At 54.7% G+C, this 26,059-nt stretch overlaps 2 protein-coding genes across 2 annotated transcripts; one reads left to right on the forward strand and one right to left on the reverse strand.

Moving 5' to 3' along the window:
• The first annotated feature begins 565 nt into the window (after positions 1-565).
• VRTN (vertebrae development associated) lies at positions 566-5,191 on the forward strand. Its single transcript, XM_010583705.1, has 2 exons — positions 566-588; positions 3,163-5,191. The coding sequence occupies exons 1-2, from the start codon at positions 566-568 to the stop codon at positions 5,189-5,191; spliced, it is 2,052 nt and encodes a 683-aa protein (XP_010582007.1).
• A 12,085-nt stretch (positions 5,192-17,276) lies between these two features.
• SYNDIG1L (synapse differentiation inducing 1-like) lies at positions 17,277-20,759 on the reverse strand. Its single transcript, XM_010583706.1, has 3 exons — positions 20,331-20,759; positions 18,949-19,086; positions 17,277-17,435 (listed from the first exon to the last, which is right to left on the reverse strand). The coding sequence occupies exons 1-3, from the start codon at positions 20,757-20,759 to the stop codon at positions 17,277-17,279; spliced, it is 726 nt and encodes a 241-aa protein (XP_010582008.1).
• Positions 20,760-26,059: the final 5,300 nt, after the last annotated feature.

The raw sequence follows: 26,059 nt of genomic DNA on the forward strand, positions 1-26,059 counted from the left end.
GCGCGCTCACGGGTGGACGGGGCTGGAGGTGGCTGTCAGGCGCGGCTTGCGCTCGAGCAGTCAGTGCCCTGCCCGAGGAGACGGCTGAAACCACGCTTAGCTGCCGCGCTTTGGCCTAGGTTAAGGCGCGTCCGTGGCTTTTCTCTCTCCAGGCGAGTGTTGCCCCGGTTCTGGGCTTCGGTGTGGAGGTGTGGGTGTTGACAGACGGAGCAGGCTTCTCCCGTTGCTAGTGCTGCTCGCCCACCAGAACCCCCCTCCCTGGGATTTCTAGTGTGGTGATATTTCTAGCGTAGATAGCTCCTTGAGGTTACCATCTCTGTTGTGCCGTTACGGTGGTTCAAACCTCCTCCTCTCAAACGAGAGCCTTTACTGCTGGGATGGCCTGAGCCCGCAGCTGGGGCTGGGAAGTGAGCCACCTAACCCAGCTGGGCTGGGGTGCCTGGACACCCCTGCCCCTGCAAGGCACTGGTGGTCCCGGGCAGCCAGGGCGGCAGGGGCTGCGGTCTCCTGGATTCCTGCTGGCGGGAGTGTTTTTGGGGCTGGCTCGGGGAACTTGCACTACTGGATGCCACCAGCCCATCAGTTTAGGTGAAGGAACGTGATCTGCAAGTGCTTGCTTATCTGTTACAATGCAAAAGCAGCCAGGTTAGGTAAAGCCTCCTTTATCAGTGGTGAAAAGCTCCCTTGGTCGACTCGGTGCTGAGGCGGTTTAGGGAGCACTTGCCTGTCGTGTTCAGCTGGCTTTGCTGGGGGTGTGTGTGGAAAAATGTTCCCTTTGCAGTAGGTCCTCTGTGTTGAGAACTGCTAGGTTTGATCTGGCTGAGTTCTGCTTCTGGCTTACCTGAGCCCCTCTCCACCCTGCCCTGGGAGCTCATCTGTGCTGCTTTAGCTGTGGGTTTTGCCTTAGGATTGCTTTTGAGGTCCTGTTGCTCTGGGCAGCAGGAGCTGGCAGTGACATTGAAGCTGTGGGGTTAACACTGAAGGAAAGGATTAAATACTGTGCCCTTCAGCTCTCCTCGCCCTCCCTCTCCCCACAGGCTATAAGGGGATGGGAACTGCCAACCAGGCCATAAAGACCAGGATGGTTGCTGAAGTTCCCTAGCCTGTGTCAGCTCCTTACCCCCTCAAGGGGAAAAGCTTGTCTTGCCTTTCCTGGCTCTGCTGTCCAGGAGGTTGCTGCTGCAATGGTTTGGCAGGCCATGGAGAAGGAGGACTTGGGCTTTGCCAGCTCTGCAGCTCTCCTGAGGGATGCCTTTGCCTCAGCTCCTTGAGTGTATGTTGTTCACCACAGGCTTAGTCAAAATTTCTCTAAACTTCTATAAATTTCTACAAACTTCCAGGAGAAAAACAATGCAGACCTGACCCAAAGTGACAACCCCATACTTGCTTGGGCCAGGATTTCAGGACAAGTTTATCTCCCCTGCTTCACAGCTGTGTGCATTCTCCTGTATTGTCTCTGATACCTGATGATCCACAGCTGTGGGAGCAGCTGTAAGAGAGGGCCCTGGCCCCTGACCTGCAGGAGACCATGGAGGAGCTTGGAGCAGGGGAGTCGAGTCGATTTGATTTGGTGACTAGCTGTGGCCTGATTAAAGGCAAGGGGCAGTGGCAGCAGCAGCATGGAGGCTCCCTGCAGTGAAGTAGCTGGGATGCAGCTGTGTGATTCTGTGGCACCTCATTTCGTTTGCTGTTTGGTCATGGCCAGGGGCCATAGATGCTGCAGCAATAATAACCTTATCTGCAGCAGTGTGCAGGGCTGAGAATTAGGCGAGGTCAGGCAGGACATCTGCTTTACTGCAGAGCTGCTGCTTTTCCTGCCGGGCTCTGCTGTTTCCCCATCTCCCTGCAGAGCTGGGAGTGATACCTGTGAAGTGTTGTGAGAAGGTGGGCTCCGGCTGGGATGTGAATTGAGTAGATTGCGAAGTGATGCCCTACATGTTGGGGGTGGCATGCGAATGAGCCTTAGGAGAAAATGGAGGAGATTGGGTTCCCTAGTTGAGTGAAGTGTTGTGGTCCCTGGAAGAAAACTAGCTCAGGAGGGAGAGACTGGGCTGGCTGGGGTGAGGGGCCTGAGGTGGCTGGTAGCAAAAAGGTGTGGAAGAGGGTTGCACTGATGGAACTGCATCATGGGGTAAGGACCGTGCAATCATCAGCAAAGCTCCTGGAGTTGTGGGGGCAGAGTCACAGAGGTGTCAAAAAGCTGACAAAGCGGGGGATGCAGGTCTGACCCTTTGGGTTGCCTGAGTGGGAACTGGCATGTGAAGGGAGGGAGGGAGGACAGGACTGCGATTGGCTCAGGCAGGGAAGAGGGCTCCATACAGCCTCTGAACTACCCACCCAGCGCTCATGTTCCATCTGCGCTTTTGGGTTGCCTCTTGCCTGATCTAGGAGAAGCCCTCCTTTTGCGGCTTCTCCTTGGCTGGTGGTGTGTGTCTGCTGAGCAGCAAGTGACATCTAGTGTCAGCTCAGGAAGCAGTAACCGTGGTTTGGGCTGGCTCTGGCTCTGCTTCCCATCCCACGTTTTGTGACCGCAGCTTTTGGTGCATGCAATGGGTGCAGCTGCAGTGCCCTGCTCTGAGGGAGGGGGCAAGATCCTTGCCCCTTCTTCTGTTAGGCTTGAACACCTTGAGCCGGGTCCCTCCACACCCCCACGCAGTGTTGCTCTGTCACAGGTCCCTTCTTGCAGAGATGACAAGGGTTTCCCCTTTGAGGCACTGTTCTCTCTGGGTGCTGGTAGTGGGGTGGTAAATGAAAGGGATGGAGTTACTGGTGGGAGAGACGGGTGTAGGGGTGAGGCTGGGTGCAAAGCCAGGCACGCAGGGGGTGGAGATGACCTGGCCTCCCACCTGGATGGATGTAATCACTCCTTAGTTTCACCTAGACAAGTGTCTCTGGAGCCTGTGTGCCGTGTGTGCTGCCCACAGGAGGTCACTGGAGAGCAAGCTGAGCCCATGTCCCTGTCCCAGGTCTGCCTGTGGGGATCCAGGCTTCCTCCTTTGTCCTTGAGAGTGTGGGTGGAGGGGTGAGCAGTGGCCTTTCCTGTACCCTTTTCCCCCATCCTGTCCTTTGGGGAAGAGCTGGACCTGGATGCCTGGCCCCTGGCAGTCTGGAGCATGCACAGTCTTCATCTCCAGTGACTTCTTTCTTTTTGCCATCCTTCAGGATGATTCAGCGGCACCAGCTGGTTCAGTCTGTGCTGCAGGAGCTGCAGGAGGCCACCGAATGCTTTGGTCTGGAGGGCCTCACCAGTGCCGCACTGGAGGCAGAGAGGACCCTGTCATCTTTCTCCCTGCCTGGCTATTGTGGGAGACAGTTCCAAGAGGAGCTGGAAGTTGACCGGGTAGCCAGGAGCCTCTATCCTGAGGATGCCCCAAGTAACATGCTGCCTCTGGTTTGCAAAGGTGAGGGGAACCGCCTCTTTGAGGCTGCCAGTGTGCTGCTCTGGGGCAACCCCAGCCTCAGCCTGGAGCTGCAGGTGCGTACAGTTGTGGAGATGCTGCTGCACAAGCAATACTACTTGAATGGCATGATTGACTCCAAGGTGATGCTGCAGGCTGCCCGCTATTCCCTCTGTACTGAGGAGACCCCTGAGATGACAAGCCTCCCCATGGCTATCCTGGAGGCCATCTTCGATGCTGATATCAAAGCTACCTGTTTTCCTGGCACCTTTGCCAACATGTGGCACGTCTATGCTCTTGCCTCAGTACTGCAGTGTAACATCTACTCCATCTACCCCATGAGCAACTTGAAGATCCGGCCCTATTTCAATCGGCTCATCCGACCCAGGAAGTGTGGCCCGCGAACCTCCACGCTCCACATCATGTGGTCAGGGCAGCAGCTCTCCCGGCAGGTCTTCAAAGCGCAGTACTTTGTGGCCGTGGTTGGCCTGGAGGAGCTAGAACCCACAATGCCTTTGCCAGAGCCTCCTGTCCAGCCCATGAAGACCCTTGAGCTCCTGAACAGTGACCCCCAGCTGACCTACTCCAACCTGCGTGACCGGTACAGCATTACCAAGAGCACCTTCTACCGTTGGAAGCGCCAATCTCGTGAACACCGGCAGAAAGCGGCTGCCAGGTTTGCAGCTAAACACTTCCTCCAGTCCTGCTTTCAGGAGGGCAATATAATCCCCCTCCAGCACTTCCGACAAATGTTTCCAGAAATCTCCCGATCCACATACTATGCCTGGAAGCATGAGATGCAGAGCATGGTCAGTGGTGATGCCTCTGCTCTGGCTGAGGCCCACAGGTTGCAGGAGCTTCACAGGGATGTCCCAAAAAAGGCTGATGTGAATGAGCCAGCAAATTCAGGGGGGAGCTTAAGATCCCTAAGTCCTTCCCTAGACCCCATCCAAGCAGGCATCTTCATGCAAGGAGCCAAATCCTACCTGGAGAAATGCATTTCCATGAACACTCTGGTGCCTTACAGGTGCTTCAAGCGCAGCTTCCCTGGCATCTCCAGGTCCACTTACTACAACTGGCGAAGAAAAGCCATCAAGGAGAACCCCAACTTCAAACCCCCTCAGTCTCCCTTGGATAGCCAGAAACCTCTAGCGATAAGCAAGCCGTTCCTGCAGTTGAAGCCAAGCAGCGTGCCTGTTAGGAAGAGGCTGAATGGAGACCGGCCAGCACCCAGGAGTCTCCTGCAGCTCAAGCCCTCTCTGTGCTGGAGAAAGCAGCTGCGAGACATGGCCAAGAGGCAGGTCCAGCAATGGCGACTGCCGTTCTGCAAGTACCGTGTGCGCTACCTGTCTCTCTCCTCCACAGCCTACTGGTTTTGGAAGGGCAGTGGCCGGGCCCTTGGGCAGCATCGCCTGCCCTGGACCAGCTCCCGCCGGCCGTTGAACCGGGTACCTTCCCTGGCACCTCTGAGGGTGGAGCCAGGCCTCAAGCCTCAGTGCCACGCAGAGGTAGCCACCAAGCAGCTAAACAAGCTGGTGCCAGCTACACCGTACAATGCCACCATTTCGGGCTATGCCATGTCAGAGAGAGCCAACAGCCGGATGTTTGTGATGGATGTGATTGCCACTGCCCAGTTCAAGGCACAGGCCAAGCTGTTCCTGCAGCAGCGCTTCGAGTCGAAGACCTTCCCTACCTACAAGGAGTTCAGTGCCCGCTTCCCGCTCACGGCACGTTCCACTTACTACATGTGGAAGCGTGCTCTGCACGATGGGCTGACGCTTGTGGATGCCTGAGCACCGGTTGCCAGCTGGCTTGGCCACAGGTCCTCTGCTGACGTGCCCTTTGGCTCTCTGGTGGGGTGCCTGGGCTGGGGCCCCGCTCTAACATTTGTTCCGGTTTGGTTTTGTTTTGTTCCTAGTCTCTGGTTTTCTTTTTGGTCTGGTTCAATCAGGTGTGGGAGCGTCTGCGCAGTGCCTGTTCCCAGAGATGGGAGGAGTGGAAGGAGAAGGCACTGAGCTGCCCCAAAGGGGATAAGCCAGGGGGTTGTCCTCTGTGCTCGGAGGGTGAGCAAGTGAGGGAGTACCATGCCAGTGTCACTGGATGCTGCTGGGCCTCTTGGGATGGAGGATGTGAAGGTCTCTCTGCCCCAGGCACTTGCTTGAATGAGTAATGTGGAGGTGCAGCATGGGCACGGAGGTGCCCAGCATCCCCTTGGTGAGCAGAGCGGTGCTGGCTCAGCTGTGGGTGAGGAGGGGCTTGGGGAGTGCTCAGCTTTATGGGAGGAAGGACCATCTTTGATCTGGGTTCTGCCCAGCTAAGGAGAACACAAGCTTTGCTTGGGGTCAGCACTGATGCCATCTTGGCTTTCTGGCTCTTAATACCTGCCTCTGGCTGCCCTGATCTTCCCTAGAGGGAGCAGAGGCTGGTGGAGGAGGGGACGTGTTTGTGTCCCCATTGTAGTCTGTCTGCTGGGAATGCTAAGCTCGGAGCCAGTGTCCTTTGCAGGCTCTGGAGAAGCTGTCCCTGACTTTTCTGGTCTTGTAGCCATAACCTTTCACACAATCCTTTACTCTCTCACAGCTGGCAGCTGCCTTACTTTCCTAGGGTCTCTCTTTCCTGGTGCTTGGGAGAAGGCAGAGAGACCGAACCTTGTGTGCCCAGTGTCTCTGTGTCCCCTGTGCTGTGCTGCAAGCTGAATGCAATGTGGATGTCTCCTTGCAGCAAGCCTAGATGCATGTATCTCACTTGTAAGAAACCAAAGCAATAAAGACTCTTCCACTTCTAGTCCTGTGCAGTTTCTTACTCTTGCTTGTGTGATTTCTGGGCAAGGCTTTCTCCTCCATGTCTGCTTCTAAAACTGGCTTGTGTGTGCAGGCTCTCCCTGCCCACATCAATCCCTGCTCCTGTGAAGGTCCTTTTCTGCTTCCTGGGACCTGGTGGGGACCATCTGCTCAATGGTGCTCTGGAGGCCTGGCAGGAGCTGTGTGCTCCCTGGCAAGAGGCCAGGACTCGCCTCCAAGATGGATGCAAGGCTGGGGACACCGCAGTCGGCATAGCTCTGTGTGTCGGCAGGGACGTGGTTGAGATGTCAGCAAGTGGTCCTGCCCTGAAGTGGTGGTTCTGTACTGCGAGGCTGAAACCAGCTGTTTGTACCTCTGCTCTGCCAGCATCTTGGGGTGCAGGGCTGTGAGGGTCCCTGCCTGCCCAGGCTCTGCTGGGGGTCTCAAAAAATACTTGTCTCCTTCAGTGTGTGGGCTCCCTTGTGGTGTCTGCCAGCATGGCTGTGCAGGACTGAGCTATAGGGCATGTGGGGCTGGCTGCTACTACTGCAATACCTGCTCTTATTTCCCACAAAGCTGCTGGGAGTCAGAGCACCCTGCAACTGTGAGGGGAGAGCCTCTTCAGCCCTGCACCTACAATATCAGCCCCTGAGGCTGGGTCTAACAGCAGGGCTGAGTCCTGCCTTTTTTACCCTCAGGCCTTTGCAGGGGGATAGGGAACTTCAGTGACCTTGTTAGGAGATACAATCACACCCTGCCCAGCCTTGCTTGCAAATAACTTATTTTTCTTTCTTCAATGTGTCTGGGACCTCTCAGTCCTTACTGTAGCCCAGTCCTGCTCCAGGTGCTGTCTAGCTTCCTTTATCACCAGCCTCTTGGGGGGGGGGGGCAGGAACCTGTGCTAGAAAGCCCTGCTGAGCTTTCCTGGGCATCAACCTGCTCGAGAAAGGGGGGCTCAAGGTCATCCTGTGGCATCCTTGAGCCTGAGCTATGTGGTGGGGCAGCCCTAGAGGAGTGGTGCTCAGCCAGTGGGGCATCTCTTCAGGTATCACTTAGCTCCATGTCCTTGGTGCCAGTGGGTTTTCACCACCACTCATGCTCACCCGTGTACCCTGCGTGGTCCCAGAGGAGGGGATCTGGGGCAGTGGATGCCCTGGGGAGGGAGGCACGTGGGGAGCCAGGAGCTGCCGAGCAGTGCTGTGTGCTGCTGCAGAGAGCCCTGGGCACCCAGGCTCTGTGTGTCAGGAAGTAATTAGAGTAATTAGCTGCCAGCGACTTCTTACCAGTGAACTCCTCCGAGGGAGTAAGCTGGTAATTACTCCAGAATGATTACCCGTGTCTCCAAACTGCCAGAGGCTGGAGATAGTTGCTTTTGGCAGCAGCGGTGGCTGCAGCAGTGGCCGTGAAGGTGGATGCGAGAACCCCAAAGTGTGCCCTTCCTCAGCTAAGTGGAGGGAAGGATCAGGGAGGGTGTGTTTCCTGACTGTGGGTGCTAACACAGGCCCCATTTGGGTGGCCCTGGGCCTGGGGCAGACCGTGCCCAGCAGCAGGGCAGTGGCTGGGGCATCCATTGGCATGGCACAGCACGGTGGGTGGCTGCCAGGTGCTGCTGGGGGTCGATGGGCGTCAGGAGAGCCTGGGGGACCCTCTGTGGTGGGAGGGACCTGGTGCTCTGCAGGGTGGAGGGATGGCTTCTCCTGCTTCCCATCGCCTAACTCTCCCTGAACTGTGAGTGTTGTGTGCCTCACAGTGAGGTGTGGTTGCAGGATGAATCTCTCCTGGGTGCTGGCCTTGGGCTCTCTTCCCCCATCCTCCACCACCCCCTTGCAAGACATTGTTGAGGAACATGGGTGAAGAGATCCAAGTGTGATGGTTTTTCTGCCCTTAGCTGTATGCCTGGGTGGGGCATGGTGGGAAAATAATACTCATCCCTCTGATGGGTTTTACAAGTGCCCTTAAGTTTCTCCTTCCCTGTGCCTTGATGGCAGCAGGATCATGGTGGGTCTCTGCCAGTTGGCACCACCTAAGTGGTGGGTGCTTGTTATTTACTGATGCAGTTTGTGGCTGAGCAGACTTTAAGTGTGTGGGGGGAAATGCAGCACTTGATTCGTACCTGTCATGCTGCTCTCACGTTGAGCTGGTGGTGGGAGATGAATTTGAGGTGGCCTCAGCTGCTCCATGCTGCACTGCCAGGCACCAGCTGATACATCTCTCCCTTTGCATGCGTGGAGTGATGTTTAGCTCAGGGGTCACCCGAACTCCCTCAGAGGTGGGTGCTTAAAAGCACTGACCCCAGCAAAGATGGAAATTAAAAGGTAAGTGAAACACAGAGGCTAGGGGGCTGCAAAGCCCATGGGGAGCAGCTCCCTGCTTACCTGCAATTTAGGGCTCTGCTCCTCCACTAATGCACCCCATTTGCATCTGCGGGAGGGGGTTTGCAGGTGCAGGAGGTGGGCAATGCAGCGCAGCGGAGCCTGCCTGGTCACTGTGCCGTGGGAGTAGTTGACTATGCCCAAGCAAAGCTTTGGGGCACTTACCTGGTATGTGTTAGCTCAAGCACCGCTTTGCTTCCAGATTTTGCACAGGCATCTGGTTTGTGGGTGCAAAGAGCAATAGCGTTGGTCTTAAAAGCATCTCAAGGTCGTGAAAGGGCTGGGATTTGCAAGATAGCTCCTGTGCTTTGCTGGGATCATCAGAGTGGAGATGTAGCAGCAGCAGGAGGACAAAAAAGTCAGTGCCACCATTCAAAACTGGTCCTGAGCTGACAAGCCCAAAAGCAATTCATTATCAAGAATATCTATGTGGGGAGGGAAGGAAAGAAGATGAGGAGAAAAAGGAAAAAAGGGGTCTTTTGGATCAGTCCCCTGCATAATTGCCTCCATAGGTCTGGGCTACAAGCAACTAGAGCTGCTGAGCCAACCCAGCTGTTGAGACGAGAGTCTTTTTCTTCCTGTGCCCCCAGGGTATTTGTGGGGAACCATCTGCCTCTGTCCTGGCAGGTTACACCAGCTACGGCCAGATCCCTGTTCTCCATTCTCCTACCATGCTCTCTGCCTTCTTCCCATTAAAACCCATCTGTCACGTGCTGTGGCTGAAGATGTCTCCCGGAGACCAGCTGTGGCCTACCGCTGCCCTGCCGTTGTCCTTCATGCATATTTTTGCTGAACCAATTTGCCCTGTAGATCTTTAGGTCAGATTCGCCTTTTTCATGCTGCAGCGATGGCTCAGGCCTTTCCCTGCTGGCCGAGGAGCTCCCTGCCTGCTGCAGCAATTCCTACTGGCAATCTCCCTGCATTTCATCCCATCTCCACCCATCCTGCCTTCAAGGTAACCCAGTTCCTTCAGTCTTCTTCTGTATTTCCAAACCCTCCTGATTTTGTTTCATTAGCAAATGGCAGCAAGGCACCCCTCCTTCCTATGCCAACTTGCTAGTGAAAATATGGAAGATCAATCCTCATAGGGATCCTCCAGGATTTTGCCCTCCAGCCCAACAGATCTCCTAAAATATTAATAACCTGTTAATACACGTCTTACCTTTCTTGAACCAGCCCCCACCTGACAACTGTTGATGTGGCATCATCCCAGTGGTTTGGCCAAGGTCCAGAAGCAGCATTCCCTGCCTTTCCTCTTCTAGAAAACAAGTGAGCTGATGTGTAATGCTAATTTAGCATTAGTCAACATCTGGAAAATGCCAGTGTTTTGAAGAAAATATGCAGATATGAAAGCACTTCAGGAAGGAAAAAATTCTATCTTTCTAGCCTAATACTGTCAAGAGTTTACTGCCTGCGCCTAGACTTCGATATATTACTTTGAGGGTAGCATTTTGGCAGATATTGCATTTTTTTGCATTTAATTTCTCCTTCCTTGGCTTCCTCCTTTGCCCCTCTCCTCATCCCTGCTCCATCACTTCAGTAACCACAGCACTGGGGGAAGGTGGGAGAGCTGTGGCCCGACAGACACCTCCTGCCACACTCAGACGCTTGAGAATAAAGTTACATCTTCCTAGCACTTCTCCTGCAGCATGAGTCTGGGTAGGGGGCAGTCAGGGAGCCTGCTTGTACAGCAGGAAGGATGGTGCTGGCTCCGGATCCCTTGCCCGTGGGGCTTTCCCTCAGCTCTCCATGCCAGGACAAGGCAGCCACCCCTTTGTGGGGCACTTGCAGAGCTGAGTGACCCCAGAGGTAGGGTGGCCTTCTTCCTTTCCATGCCATTACAGCTTGTGAGGGGTTAACCCCTGATAACCAGATTTCACAAGCCTGTTGCACACTTGAATCACAGATGATACAGATGACATTAAGCACCATGCTTCAGGCAGGGGCATAGTTAAAACCACAGATTTTGTTGGCCATTTGTTGGCCTGTGGAGCTCTGTAACACTTGTCCACCCATCTGTGAAGACACGGAGATGTTGCAGGGAGCCTTTTCCTGGTGTGCAGACAGAGCTGTGCTGCTGTGGCCGACACCGGCATGCATGAAGGTGTAGCACAGGTGAAGCATCCTTTGACTGTGAACCACAAAGCTGCCAGTCCAACTTCACAGATGAGGCTGAGAGTTTGGTTGCCAGAGGCGATGGTGTTGCTGTAATGAACGCCAACTTTGCGAGACACTGGGTTTGGTCCTGCCTGACCTTTTGATTAAGCAACAAGATTGGTTTAAAAATTAAGCCAGCAAACACTGAACGGATTAAAATCCAGTTAAGCGCTGTGTCTCCGAAAGTAAAGAGAGACTCCCTGTGGAGCAGGGGTATTTCTGCTGGGAAGCCTCCAAAAGGCTCCCAAGGATGGGAGCGAGCTGAGCGCAGCCAGAAAAGCTCCTGAGCAGAAATGGGGGCAGGACGGTTGTGTTGTCTGTGTCCAGCACTGGAGCGGCCGCTGCAGGACACGATGGCATCTTTGGAAGTGAGTAATGTGGAAAAGCTCGGATGAACCAGGGAGCTCCAGAGAAGAGCAGCAGTGGGGAAGATGAGCCATACGGGAAGAGAGCCCAGCAGGTCAGCCTCTTCAAGGCCACAGAGATGACACTGCGTGGAAGGGGAGCTGGGCAGACCCTGGTGGCAGCAGGGTGGACGGCTGGCAGCAGAAAGGAGCCCTGCGCATGTAGGACTGAAGCACCGTGTTTTCAGCATCAGTGGAAGTCAGCCATGTGAACCGCTTCCCGAAGGTCCAGGGGTGGCTTCTTCTTTTGCTTGCTGGGAAAAGGAGGTGGAAAAATCCTGGCCATGCGGAGTGTGGTGGGGTGAGCAAGAAGAGAGGCTCTTCCATGGCTGCCCCCATCTCCTCCCGCTCTCTGGCATGGATGGAGAGGCAGCACCAGCTCCCCTGCTCAGGGGAGCTTGGCCAGAGGGGAGCTTCTGCACATTTGGGGTGGGGGAACACAGACCCCGCCTGGCCTAGGAGCTAACAAGTCAGGTGCTTCTGGCACTTGTTAGTCTTGAGTGTCCAAAGCTGCCAAAGTATCACATGTGAGGATATTTAAATTGCATCTTTAAGATACACCTTCTAAAGGGCAGCCCAGGCACCAGCTACAGCAAAACCGAGGTCAGCTTAAAGGATCAGCACATCCTCAAACATCCCTGCACCTGGACACCACGGGGACATGGAGGGAGACAGTGGGGAGGGGGCCATGAGGGGGACAGATGGGCAGTGGAGGGTGAGGCTAACACTCTCCAGTGCATCACCCTCGCTAACCCAACCTCTCCCATGTGTCACAGCAAGCTCCATGGCTTGCGGTGGGCCATGGGGACAGCATCTGCCTTGTCCCCACCTAGCATTCTGTCCCCTCTCAGCACCACTTGTCCTCCTGCCCCATGGGGACAGCTCAGCCCCCCCAGTGCGTTCCTGCACATGTGGCTACCGGAGGCTGTGGAAGAGGGAGCTGGTGCCTGTGTCTGTGGGGAGAGGAGAGGTAATGAGCCTCCTGATTTCACAGCAGCTGATGCCTAAGTGATGGCTCTTAATTGGCTTCTCTCTGCAGAAATTCTCTCCCGCCAGCCCCAGGAGAGATGGCATTGCCACAGGCTGTGCCTTCCCCCACTCTCTCTGCTGCAGGCTGGTTTTGGGGAGCAAAGGGGAAAGGATAAGCCAGGTGAAGAGATGCACTGCTAAGTGCTTTTTAAAAATTTTTTTGGGCAGAAATAGAAAATTTGCTCTGTCTTAGATAATTAGCTATTTTCTTACTGGATTACTGTGAAGGGGAAACACTGACTGTGCCATTAAGTGAGGCGAAGGACTTACTCCGCTTTTATTTCCATGTGTCTCTTTTCTTGCCAGCTTCTGGAGGACACTATGAGGGTGGTGAGGCACTGGAACAGGTTGCCCCGAGAGGCTGTGGATGCCCCTGCCCTGGAAGTGTTCAAGGCCAGGTTGGATGGGGCTTTGAGCAACCTGGTCTAGTGGAAGGTGTCCCTGCCTTCAGGCAGAGGGGTTGGAACTAGATGGTCCCTTCGAACCCAAACCATTCTATGACAGATGGGGGGAGAATCGAGGCATTTCTGCCCCACGAGCACTGGTTACAATCCTACCCCGCTAATGGGCACTGCTCAGAGAGCAGGCAGTGGCTTTGCCTCTGCAAGGGGCTGCGTCCTCCCAGGTAGATGAAGGAGCACAGCAGGAAGGACACGCTGCAACCCGCACTGGTCGTTTTCATATCACCCACCTTGGGGATGACCCTGAGGAGAGGCAGGTTGGCTGGGACGATGTGGGAGGACCAGTGCACCAGTAGATCCCTTCAGCCCAGGACAGAGTCCCGCAGGGGTCTTGTGTCCCCCATAAACCACATCAACTTCTTTTCCCTTCTCTGTCCTCTCGCCTCATCCCTGTGGGAAGAGGAGCAAGATCCAGCATGGCCCGATCCCTGCATCCCTCGTCATGACTCTCCAGCCTGTGGAGACTCTCTGTTTGCAGCCCGCGGCCCCGTTTTGGCATGTCGCAGCACTCGATGAGGGGTGAGCGGTGCAAGTGGAGCTAGGGGAAGCAGGTGGTGGCTCAGATGCACTGGTTGCTCAGATCAGCAGCCAAGGTGCCAGTGCTTTTTTCCTTGGCAGCTTTCTCCCTGGCTGCGTCCCAGAAGGGGGCAATATTCAAAGGGCAGCCCTGCCCTTGTCACAGGCTCCATCTGCCCCATCCTTAGCTGCTTCTGAAGAGAAATGCCTGCTGGGAAGTGCTTATCTTGGTGTTGCGGACATTACAAAAGGGGCCCAAGCTGGAAGCTGACATGTTTTCCACTGCTGCAAAAAGAAACCGAAGCCCAGTGCACTTCAGACAGCACTGCCCTGAGCTCCTGGCTGAGCGAGGAGCATCTCCAGGGCAGAGGAGGGATGGAGGGGATGTTCAGCCAGCTGCAGGGAGCAGGGCTGGCTCTGTCCCCAAGGTCTTCTCCTCACAGTGGGAGGGCATCTGGGACACCTGGTGATGGCACTTCTCGCAATCCAAAAGCCGCCCAGCATGTGAGACGAGAGAGGGGTATCCAGGCATGGGCCTGGGAGAGAGGGCAGGGGATGTGCTTTCTGGTGACTTTCTGTGTCTGTTTCTTGGTGTCACTGGCTTAGAGCGAGGGCTGGGGGTGCTGGTGGGACCACGGGGCCGGGGCAAGGGCATTTGGGGAGCAGTGGGCAGGAGGGCAATGGGACAGGGTTGTGTGGGACCGTGCCTGTGTTGGGGATTCCAGACAGCACCTGCATTTACAGGGACAGGCACCTGCAGCCCACTGGCGGGGAGCTCAGTTGCAAATAGTTGTCCTAATTTATGGATAATTACTTATTCATGAATGGAGAATGGGGGCTTGTTCTGATATATCATAAGACCCTTAAGCACCTCTTGTGCTTATTTTTTAGAAAACTCTGGGGTCTGGTGAAAGACAGCAGGTTGCTGTGTACACCCTTGTAAGACATCACTATTTAACCACCCCTCTGCCCCCCCCAGCTCAGAGAACCCTAAATCCTCCCTCGCCAGCCAGCAGGAGTCCCGCTCCACCACTGACCCTCTGCATGGGCACAGATCATCTCTGCACTCCCTCCCCTTCGCATCACCTCCGACAGCTGCGACGTGCCCTGCCCCCCCTTCTCCTTTCTGGGATAGACATGTTGCCAGAATTCGAGGCTATTCCTCCTTTGTCCCAGATTTCTGAGTATCCCCTGTGGGATCAGGACCATTACAGAGCTCTGCCATGGGTCTGGGCATCCCAGGTGGGAAAGCAACCCCTCCCCTGGGAGGACAGGAGGGAGGGGGCAAAGAGTCACCTCTTCCACACCCACTGGTAGGGTTTAGTTTAACATTTATTTTTTTTTTAAGCTCAATCAAATTTCTGGAGCTTGCATCTTCACTGGCTGCTGTGCCTTGTTGCCTTTTTGCTTCCTTCCCTTCTGCTCGGGCAGCTGCAGCAGACGCTGTGAGTCTATAATAAGTTATTCAGCAGCAGTCTACATGATGGTCCTCGGATTTCAATTTCCACATGTTTCCCTTCAGGCTGTTTCCAACTAATTTCTCCATTTGCATAATTCCCCCCTTAGGGATGCTCTGGCACCGCCCCTTCCCCCCTCCTTTGACAAGATCATCAGAGATTCAGGCTATTAGCGGAAAACACTTTAATTCTGTTGGCCCTTTAGCCCGGTCCTTCCCCGTGTGTCTCCAATTAAAAAAAGACAAAGAGGTGGGTTGGGGTGCAGGAGGCCGGGGTGCCCATGGGGAGTGGGCTAGGGGCTGCTGGCCCCCCACCCAGGGCAGCCCCTGGAGGGAACCAACTGGCAGAATTACAAATTCACAGCAAACACAGTTTCTCATTACCGATTCTGGTCCAGCAGCCCTGATGGTTTTGTCTGGACAAGAATCAGCAGGTAGCCCCCCCCCCATCCCTGCCCCTGGCTGGGGATGCTTGAGGGGGAGAGGCGGGGAGGGGTTTAGCTGGGATGGCACTGAGCTGGAGGGGGGTGGTGGGTCTGGTCACCCCTGCTGCATGGGCATCCATGGACGTCCCCTCTCCTGAAATTGGGCTCCTGTCCTGCTCGGTTATTTGGAGGGACGGATGCCCAAGAAGGCTGAGCACGCGAAGGAGAGGGGAATGAAAACCATCCCTCAGCTGCTGGGCGAGGGTGAACCTCATCTTTCCTCTCTAAGCCACCTCATGCCTTCTGGACACCCCAGTCCTTCCCTGCAAATTCGGTCTCTCTCTGTCCACCATCAGAAGCAAGACCTGCTTATTCCCTCCTGATGTTCATATTTTTCTGCCTCTCTTCAAGCACATTTTATTTTATGCTTCTACGACACACAGAGCAGCGTGAACATAAACGACGCTCCAGTCTCTCTCTCTCCCCCTAATGCTTGTCCATCCACACATGGCAAAAAGCATACATCACCATCCCGCTCCCAGCACTAGCTGCTTGCTGTGATCTACATTGCAGTACATCTCCCTCTTGAGTTGCCCAGACACCAGCTGGATTATAACTTCTTTCGGGAACTGCATAAATCCCTCCAGGTTTAAGTGAGCTCAGCACTCCTGCAAAGCTCACCTCTTCCCTAGCCAGCTCCATGTCCTTATAAACAGTCTTTTTTCCTGCTTTTTTTATTTATTAGCTCTTCCATGTTATAAAACGTAATGGGAACTTTCAGACCAGCTTCTGAACAGGTCTCTGATGTGCTTCTCTCTTTCATGGCTCAAGTACAACATCAATCGCAGACATCAACATGCTTCTCTAGAATGAAATGTACATTTGAATGGCACCCAGCTCAAGGAACATGCTGTGCCTCTTGGAGAGCTGGCTGCAGCCCGCCCAGAAACCCTGGTGAGGGGGTGATGGATGCCCAGAGTCTGCCTGCAGCCCCCTGCACATGGGGGAAGGAGGCGGCAGGGGAGCCATGGCCAGGGCAAGGGACGGTCAAGGTGGTTGCTGGGGAGGGGAGTGAAGCAGGGCCTTTTAATGCCAGCCCTTTGGGGCAGTCATTGCCTTCACACCCACCTCTGACAATATACGAATTAGCAAAGGTAAGGTGTGAGTGGGGATGCATGGGATTTCCTTGTCAGCAGGGCCTGTGGATGGATGGAGATACCCCGCTCCAAGGCATGGGAAGAAGTGTGTTGGGGTCACCCCTGTGTCTCAGGCACCCTCCAAGTCTTCCCCCTCTCTGGATCTCATCCCCTGGCAAACAGCACTCCCACCCCAGGCTCTGTGTTTCACGTCAGCCTTTTCTTTCCATCCCTTTTTGTGTGTGAGGCCCTGACCTAGTGCCGAGAGTGGAGTCCTTCAGGACCCCACCCCTCCCAGGTCACTTCTTGGGTAGAAATTGCCATTACAAGTATTTTCAGGGCCCAGCACTGTGGGAGACCAACCTTATGGGGACTCCTACTTGCAATTATCACGACAGTCATTATTAACACAGAGAACACCTTGTTGTCTTTGCCAGCTTGCTCTAACGATGGGAGTGATGGTGTGCAACCACCAGCCGGTCTTCCTCCTTGTTTCTTGCCTGGGATGGGCCAGCGACTGGGATGTCCCCTGGATCAGGGGTCTGTCTGCAGAGGGATCTGGAGAGCATGCCCTTCGGTCATGTCCATGCTGCAGTTGTCCTCCTACTTTGCTGCAGCTGAGGGGCCAGGTGCCACCCCATGACACTGAAGAGAATGTTGTCCCCATCATGGGAGTCTGGAGACCTCAGTAGGACCCCAGCCTCCCGGGGCCATTCCCCGGTGCCGTATCCCCTCTTCTCCCTGCGTGCCCCCTTCATGGGCCAAGCCTGGAGACCAGCGGTGCATCTCCCGGCTGTGGGGCTGGGAGAGAAAACAGTGGCCCTGGAGCAGGGGTGGTGGCACCAGCCCAGCAGCAGCACGCAGTATGTCTCCTGCACATCATCCAGCAGGCAAATGTGCTCCTCCTGGTCCTAGCAGCCAAGCCGGTGCCCAATTCCCTGCTGTCGGATGGTGGCACTCCACAGCCTTGGGGAAAATGGGGCTCTACTGTTTGTCTGAAAGGGGAAAGAGCCTGCGCAGGGCATCCAAGCCGGAGTCACGCCGTGCAAGCAGCCCTTGCAGGCACTGGCGCCCTGTGCTCCTCAGGAAAGCTCAGTCCCAGGAGGGCCACGGCCAGGGCGGCACTGATATGTGGTTGGCAGCTATACGTGGCCCCCTTTGGAAAGATAAGCGATCAGCGCTACCACCACCCCGACGTACACTCCTGTGCCGATGGTTATGGAGAGCGCGGCGAGGAAGAGAGCTCGGCGAGAAGCTGAACTGGCCAGATGGAAATCTCCTTTGGAGACAGCCTTGCTGGTCTGGAAGGAGAAGAAACGCTCTTTGGTCACAGCAGTACCAACCTGGCCTTTTAGCCTGTGTGCAGTCATTTCACTACTGAGTCAGCCCCCCTTCCCTGGCCGGTGCATCTCATGAAGGCTGGGGACAGACAGCAAGGCGTCCATCAGTCCGCTGGACCCTCATAAGACCAGGCAAACGATCAGTGCATGGGATGACGGCTGTGTGGTACTGACTAGATACCAATATACCCTATACAGACATATAATGAGTACTGCTTAGTCTCAGGGAGCTGAATCCAGATAGCATGGCCTGTTGGTCTGGCTCTGCGCCACTTGATTTTGCCTGCATGCGTTTTTCAGGTGAAGCCTATTTGCTATAGAAGTGCTGATGGAGCCATTGATGGAGACAGATGTGGGTGTTGGCTCTCCGGGCTGGCAACTTCCAGCTTCCCTGAGCGCTCAGGGTGCATTCAGAGCTACTCTTGGTATTACCTACTATTTGTGTTTGAGTTGCCATGTGGAGATCAGGGCACTCACTGTGCACAGACACTGAATAAAAAGATGGTCCTTGCCTCAGTGAGTGAACGGAAGTGGTAGTTATAGCAAATGGAGCTAAATATAAATTGCACGAAGTATATCATCATGTGGAGAGTGCACCATGCTACCCTGCACCACGTGGAAAAATGTGAAATCAGCCCCTCCTCAGGGTCCTAATCAGTTAAAGCTTCCCCTGCCTCTCACCGCCTCTGTGCCAGGTACTCATGTTATATACTTTTCCATTTCTGTTTCTATCTTCTTGATTTAACTTCTTAATGCCTCCCCCCTATCTATTCTTGGTACAGCAGCATCTGTGCAAATGTAGAGTAAATCCCCTGGCTCTGCATGCATTATTCTGGGTCAACAGTAATGGAAGTGAGCCCAGGCTCTGGGCTAAACCCTCAAGAAGGCAGCAGCTCCTCTGAGCTGGTGCAGTCCGAGGGCCACCACCCTCTCCAGCGTCTGCCAGCCTGGCGTTGGCTCACACCGTTTAGCCAGTGCATGGCAGGAACAAGTGCAACAGAGAAGCTCTAGTGTGATACGGACACCAGGCTCCTCTTTGCGCCCAGGCTCCAGAGCAGCCTGACTCCTGGGGCGCGAGCTGCCTCGGACTGGGTCATGGTGTAGGACCTCCGCCCTACTGGAGAATGGGAGGGCAGGTGGGAAAATGCCATTTTCCTGAGCCTGGCTGGAGGGTGAGAACCTGGGCAAGGGGCCAAGGGGAGCCCCAGTTCCCTAAATAACACACAAAAGACCCAAAGGAAAAGCCTGACCTCCAGTAACCCACACAAGCGCTGGAGGACTTGCAACCCCACAGCAGTTGTGGACACATCCAGAAGCCAGGAGCACCCTTTGCCTCAGCCCTCAGGGGTCTGGGCATGGCACAGAGATGAGCCTTAGAGCCAGAAAGGTACCCGGTCCCCTCCAGGGCTGCTGTGGCTTGCAGGACCCTTGCTCCAGCACTCAATGCATGCAGGCAAGCAAAGGGATTTCTTACCCCTTGGGAGAAGTAGAAGGCAGCAATCCCCAGGGGCCAGAAGCAGCACAGCATGGAGAAAAGGGCTAAGCCCAGATGGTCCCGGGGGGGAAGCATCAGGAAATGATCCTCACTTTCGCTGTCACTGGAGGAGTCACTCTGCAAAACCAGATGGATTCAGCACATGCCCACCTCCCCGTGCCACCCTGCAGGCTGCATCCCAGCCCCTCTCCTCCCAGCTCCTGCTCTCTCCTGGCCCCGTCACATATTCTCATATGTTTCCCACCTGCAAATTCAAGGAATGAGTTTCAAAAATATTTTAGCCTCCTCAGCCTGGTTTGATCAGAAAAAATGTAGCTCAGCAAATTCAGGAGCGGAGTGGATTCTCGGCTCCCTGCCAGAGCAAATGCTGAGCTTGCTTGCTGGGGGTCTGGGATTTCCCTGGGAGATAGATAGTCTTAAACTGAAATATCTTCAGCTTTGGCAGAACTGGCTGTTTGTCAGCTTAAACAAACTTAAACAAAAAGTGCCTTATCCCCATTAGGGACTAGGAGATCGATATCCTGCTAAACTAATTTAGCAAGTGAGGGAAAGCGGTTGAATTGGAGCCTCCATCACAGGGGCGACGTGTCCTGTCCCCTTAGCGAGCGCATTGCTCAGAGCAGCTGCGGTCAGCCCTCCTGCCTTTGGGCACCTCTTGGCCAGCCGCAGACCGGCCTGGAAGTGATGTGTCTCGGTGGGGAAGGCACGCAGAGGTGGAGATGCCCCTGCTGCCATCTGAAAAGGCCACACCAACGGCACCGAAAGCAGCAGAGCTGTGCTGGGTCATCAGACATCAGCTCCAGCAGGCTCCGGGGACTCGCTCCCACTTCTTAAGGTCCTGGGTGATGTTCCCAGCCTCTGTGCTGCCGCTCGAGCTGTGGTGGGGCACAGAGTGCAGCATGAGCCTGCTTTGCCAGCTCTCATTCTTCCTTTGCAGGATTCGTCCTGTCTTTATATATAAAGCTTTCTCTCGGCTGCTGCCATCAGGCCTGTGAATTTTGCTGTTATACAAAGATTGCTATTTCCCCTTAGCTCGAGTGCCACAGCGGTGGCAGGCTGCCCTTGTCAAAGGGTCCCCATATCCCAAGGGTCCTGCAGAGATGGCCCCACCTCACCTTTGCTCCATGCAGCCAGGCTGCCCTCAGGGATGCTGACCTCCTTCTGAGGTCTGCAGTGAGGAAAAGGGAGCAGAAATGATAAGGAGGAAGAAGGAATATTGAGTGCACAGGGAGAGGCAGGAGATCGTAGGGTCTGGGGGGAAGCTCTGGGGAAAGAAGGGAGAATAAATGACCAAGGATTTGGGCTGATGGCCAGAGTTACCAGGGGAGGAGTTTGGTGCCATCCCACCTGGCAAAGCTCACCTCGTACTCCTGGAGCTCCTCTTCCTCCACCTCGTAGGACACAGTTTGGATGCGGATGTCGCTCTCTACCAGGCAGGACCCTTGCGCCTCATGCCCATCGGGACCTTCGGATGGAGCCTCTTTGCTTTCCATAAAAGTGGTCTCGCAGCTTTCTGTCTTGCTGTCCTTGGCCTTGAGAGCAGTCTCATCCTTCACAAGGATGAAATTGGGGCCGTACAAGGCTTCAACGGCCAGCTGCAGGGAACTGGCATCCAGCAGCTGGTGAGTCCTGGCACCGCCAGTGTTTTGGAAGATGTAGGAATACAGTTTCCCTTGGCAGCGATGACTGGGGTAGTCCTGGCTGTGATGCTGGTGGTAAGAATAGCTGCTGCGAAGGTGCCCGTTGGCCTTGGCCAAGAGCGGGTTTTGGAGCTCACGCACACTCTCCATGCTGCCGGCAGCGGGGGGGGAGCGATCCTGCGGGAGCAGAGAGTGGGAGGGAGGAGGCTGTTATTTCAGCAAGGCGAGGGAGCCAAAAAGCCTCTCTCCCATGCAGAGCTGATGTCAAGATGAGGCTAGTGGGAACAGAAAGATGTGGCAATGCTGGAGAAGCAAGAGCCCTCCCCACCTCTCCACAGCTTGAATGCTATCTCGGCAAACTGAGCATCTCTTCATCTCTCCCCAGCTGGTAGTAAGATAAGGATGCAGCCCTGCAACAAGATGATCTGATTCAGGCTGGATTAAGATGAGGATTTGCTGTATCTATAATGCATCTTGAGATGGCCACGTGCAGCCTGACAGGAAAGGACCTACTGCATCTTTTCTGCTGGCTCATAACGTGTGCTGCGACAAAGCCTAACAGACAGCACAGAAGTAGATAAGAGGCTGACAGCCACTTGAGGGGCCTCCCTGACTTCCCAAAGCGGAGAGTTGCATGGTGAATTACAGCCCTCCAGGCATTACACATGCACCTAACTGGCTTTCAGGTACGTGGGAGGTTTTCTAGGGCTCCTCCAAGACTGAGCTGGGGGCTGGAGCGAAAGCAGTGAGCCATCGAGGGAAGCCAGGAGGCTGCTGTGAGGGCATAGAGGTGCTGTTTAGGCTAGGATTTGGAGTGTTGGATGCTCAGCCAGCCAGGCGGAGGAATGAGGAATGGAGGGATATAGAGGTTAAAGAGGAGACCCCAGGGGGTTTGGTCCACATTGAAATTACAATTTAAGTAAAGGACCCATCACATCAGAGCTCTGTTCAAACCAGCTACACCCCTGGGTACAGGACAGCTGTGCAGCCCTGGCTCCGGGCCACCGGCTTCAGAAAATGCCAAGTCCAAATGGGATCCTCAGCTACAAATGCCAACACGGGTTTCTTCCTCAGGGAAATTCACCCCCCACTCCCTTCCTCCATTTCAGTGTGCTGAAACCTTGTGCTGCTTTTTTTTTTTTTTGCATGACAATTTCTGAGATAAAATATTTCAACCCCTTTTCTTCAGAGGAGCGTTTGCTATTTTGGCTTCCCAACCCACCTTGGCACAAAGAAAATGTGTAGTGAAATATCAGCATTCCCCAGGAGAGAGAAACAATTACTTTGTGCTCCTCAGTACCTGAGCCCTGTGTTTTACAGCCGCTCTCTAGCACGTTCCCAGCTCCTAGTCTGTGCCACCTTATTGCCTTGCAACCCCAAATGTTCCTGTCTTCCTTAGAGACCTCCATCACTGACTCCTCTGCAGGACGCTGTGTAGCAGAGACACGCTTCTGCCTGCTATAGGGTTCCCCAAGGTGTGCTAGGCTTTCTGATAGAAGGCACATCACCTTGGCTTTAAATCTGTCCTCAAGAAGAAAATATAAATAAAGAAGTTGGAGTTGAAGACTCCAGAGAGTGAAAAGCCCAAGTGGTCCCATCCCCTTGGCCAAATTCTACCATACTGCACAGGTCTGAGTGTCATACCTGGTTTTAAACAGCCCTGTCGATGGGCTTTGTTTTGGCAGCAGTCATCACATTTTGGAAAGCTGCTCAGGAAAATGGAGCCATTCAAAAGCACTCTCGCGCTGCTAAAACTCTGCACGTTTTGGTGAATGCCCTCCACTTCTCCCTCCCCAAAACCATTCTCTGCTTTCTGCAGTCTCCCACTTTACTAATAAAGCCTGTAATGGCTTATGCGGCAGATGGCCATTAAGTATTTTCAAAATATTTAAGCGAGATGCATATTTGTAGCACAGACGGTTTTCTTTCCCGCACAGACCCAGAGAAGCTCAAAGCTTCATCCCAGTTTTCAGGCAAGGAAAGCATGAACCTCTTCTTTGCTTACCTCAACATGCAAATTAGATTTCCAATAAAATGTCTTGCTTTTTAATGAAACAGTAAGGAAAGACCACTCACTGAGTGTCATTTGAGAGCAGCAGCCCAAGCAGGAGCAGAAGCCCATCTCTAGCAAGAGAAAGTTGACAGTTTTGGTAGGGCATCCATGCCTCATCTCAAGTTTCTGGCAGCAAGCTAGGGTAGGGAAGGATGGGATATTGCGGAGAGCTGCCAGAGGGAGCAGGCTCCAAATGCACTGAGAAATGCCAGCAGAAAGGCTGTGGGCAGGCTGCCGGCCATCAGGCAGCGGATGCTGCCGGCATGGAGGTTGCTGCTCTGCTCACTTCAGGTCTTCGGCATTGGGTTAGAGGAGCGGGAGAGCTGTGTGGCAAAGCCATGTTTCACAGCAGCAAGCGCTGGGAAACACTCAGAGCATAGGGAGAGGAAGAAGGGAAAGGAGATGGGAGGAACTGGAAACCTAAAAGGCAGCTTAGGAGGCAGCAGATATAACAGACCAGGGTGGGAAGAGCGCGTTGATGCAGCTGAACTGCTGCTGGACATGGACTCTGCTGACTCTGGGCATCCCGAAGGATGCTAAAAGGGCCGGCTGGCGGGAGATGGCTGGCTGACCTGGGCTGGGGGGAAGAGGCAAGGAGGGCTTGCAGGTAGCAAATATCCCAGGGTGAACACACCTTGGAAGAGTAACAGTGTGGGTAGCAAAAGAAGCAGCAGGAAAATACTGCTGAAACATGGGGAAGTCTCTGCGAATGTGAGCTGGGCAGGGCTGAAGGCTTTGCCCCGGGGGAGCAGGGAGAGCCCAAACCTCTCTGGTCCCTCAGACTGCCCTGGAGCTGTCCTTAGAGCAGGGCCAGGAGCATGGAGGCTGCTGCACTGCACAAAATGTGGACAGGGCAGGGCTACAGCTAGAAGATTTTAGTCCATGCTAGTCTTGTACTCTCTGGGATTATAAAAGCTTTACCTGTACTAAACTCTGTTTTCTTGCTGCCTTCCACTCTCAGGAGTTGGGGAGGATGCTCTCCCTGGGAGCAGGATAGGGCAATATCAGGGCTGCAGGGATGAGGGGAAAAGTGCAGAAGGAGATCTCACTGCGCTTCTCATAAATAGGCAAAGGGACCACCAAGTGCAGCCCTAGCACCAGGTCTGAGCATTTTTCAGCAGTGGGGAGGGGATGCCGAGGGCCAGCATCACAGCATGCCTATGGCAGTGTGCTCAGCCCTGCTGGAAAGCAGCCAGGCTGGAATGTCCCTCCCTGAGAGCTGATGTGAAGAGTCCCAGTGCTGGAGGTGTTAGAGGTGCTTCCCACTCCTTAGTCACCAAGATCACTGCATCACATAGAGACCGCACCTGTGTGCACAAGCATGCGTGCTTGCGTGCGCCAAACGGCCTGGGTTTGCAGGTGGAGATGAGGGCCGTCAAACCTCTAGAGATGATATTAGAGAGGGAATGGCAGGGAGGGTGAAGACCAGCCCCACGCGCATACGCGCAGGGAAGGACAGAGCCAAACCAGCCCTGCCATCGTCCCCAAACCCCATTTGGATTACCTGCATCCTATAGTGAATTTAGCCACACAGGGACTTAATAAAGTAAGCCTGGTAATAAAGTAAGCCTGGTAATAAAGTAAGCCTGGTAATAAAATAAGCTTGGTAATAACGAGGCTTGGGGGAAGAAGAATGAAACCAGCAGGTAAAAGCAAGGAAGCTGTAAAAGACAAAATTGGCAAAGAGTGGCCATTCTCTGTCCTCGTTACCAGCATGAATGGATAGCATGCATATCCATCAGCTCCACGGGGCTAGTCTGGGCAGTACTGGCAGCAGGTAACGGCGGCGAGATGCTGTTAAGTGCACAGGGAGGATGCACACATACAAGTGTACATGCACAACGTGAGCCCGGGGGGGGCACACCTGGGAGGAGGCAGACTCCAGTGCCCTGATTGAGCTGGACTATTGCTGCAGCCCTACCGCCAAGACTAACAGCTGCTGCCTCCCTAACAAACTGCCTCCCCCACTGCACGGCTGCTCCTGTAACCACCCGGTGGGGCAGGGCCCCCCACGGTCCCCAAGCTGCTTGCAGCGGTCCCCAGCAGAGTGAGAAATGCACAACTATGTTGTGTACTCTCAGCTTCTCAAGGCGAGTACTGGCTAAAAGGAGCCAAAATAAGGCATGAAAATAAAGAGGTAGCAAATTTAGCTTTGTGCTTCACGGATCTCACCTCCACACCACATCCCCTGGGGCAGTTCAGGTCCCCCTCGGGACCATCCTGAGTGTTTTCAGCCCACGTGAGAGGTGCTGAGGTCACTGGCCACCCCCGCCAGCAGCAGCACAGCCCTCAGAGAGACCCTCAGCACAGATGCTGGCTATGATAAGCCCGGTTAATGATGAATTAAGTAGCTGTTCCAGGAATCAATCATCATTTAATTGCCCTGTCAAGCAAACACTCTGCCTTGCTTCCCAGGCTCATTAGCAGGTTGCGACTGCGTTGCATGTCCCCAGACTCCTGAGTGAGAAGGTTAGCCTATCCTGGCCAAAGGCTTTCCAATTCAGGACAGCACCCAGGGAAGCCTGTGCCCTTGGGGAGTGGTGCCCGGCTGCCCCGCCATGCCCTGGCTGGTCCGAGGGCAGGGGACAGTGCAAATGCCTGTTTCTGATCTGGCTGATGGAAGCAGCATCACAGCCAGGTACAGCTGCCATAACCCTGGGACAGAGGTGGGCCAGCTCCTGATGGAGCAGAAAAGCACAGGAGATGTGGCTAGCACCCTTCCCAGAGCCCAGGCACTCCTGGAAGCTCTCAGGAGGTGCTTTGGGGCTTCTAGGCAGAGGTTTAAGTCCTGCCAGGGCACAGTACCTCTATCTCTGGGCATCCAAGCTTGCGATTCTGCCCAAGAGAAAACCAGCTCACAAAGGCTGCTGAGAAGCAAGGGCAGAGCATCACAGGGAGGCAAGTTGGCATTTTGGAGAGGGAATATGGAAGTGAAGGAAGGGCTGTGAGGACTTGTGGACAATGGCAGGGGCAGACCAAGCCCTCCCTCAGCCCTAGGAGGCTGCACAGCAGCGTGGATACCTGCTGCATCCCAGCCTTGAGCCCTGCAGGGTGAAGCACAGCTCAAGGGGAGAAGGAAGCGCTTTCATCATCCCCGCAGACATGGCTGCTGAAAGCGGTCACGCTCCAGCCAACATTCAAGCCCTCCTGCGGGTGCTTGTCTCCACACCACTGCTCCTGCCTCAGGTGTAGCACCAGTGTGCAGAACGGGGGCTGTTCATCCCTGGGGTGTAACGAAGCCTTCACCAGTCCTGGGAAATGTTGCTGCGGCAGGAGGAGGTGGCTGGGGGGTGGAAGGGGCAGGGCGGTGGTGTGGGGGAGGCAGCTCTTGGTGTGGGGCAGGAGAGGAGGGTGGTGGGGCATGACAGCCCTGATGGGGCCGGCAGAGGTGGTACCC

The sequence above is a fragment of the Haliaeetus leucocephalus genome, unplaced genomic scaffold (assembly GCF_000737465.1).
Source record: "Haliaeetus leucocephalus isolate CR32 unplaced genomic scaffold, Haliaeetus_leucocephalus-4.0 Scaffold932, whole genome shotgun sequence".
NCBI classification, from domain to species: Eukaryota; Metazoa; Chordata; class Aves; order Accipitriformes; family Accipitridae; genus Haliaeetus; species Haliaeetus leucocephalus.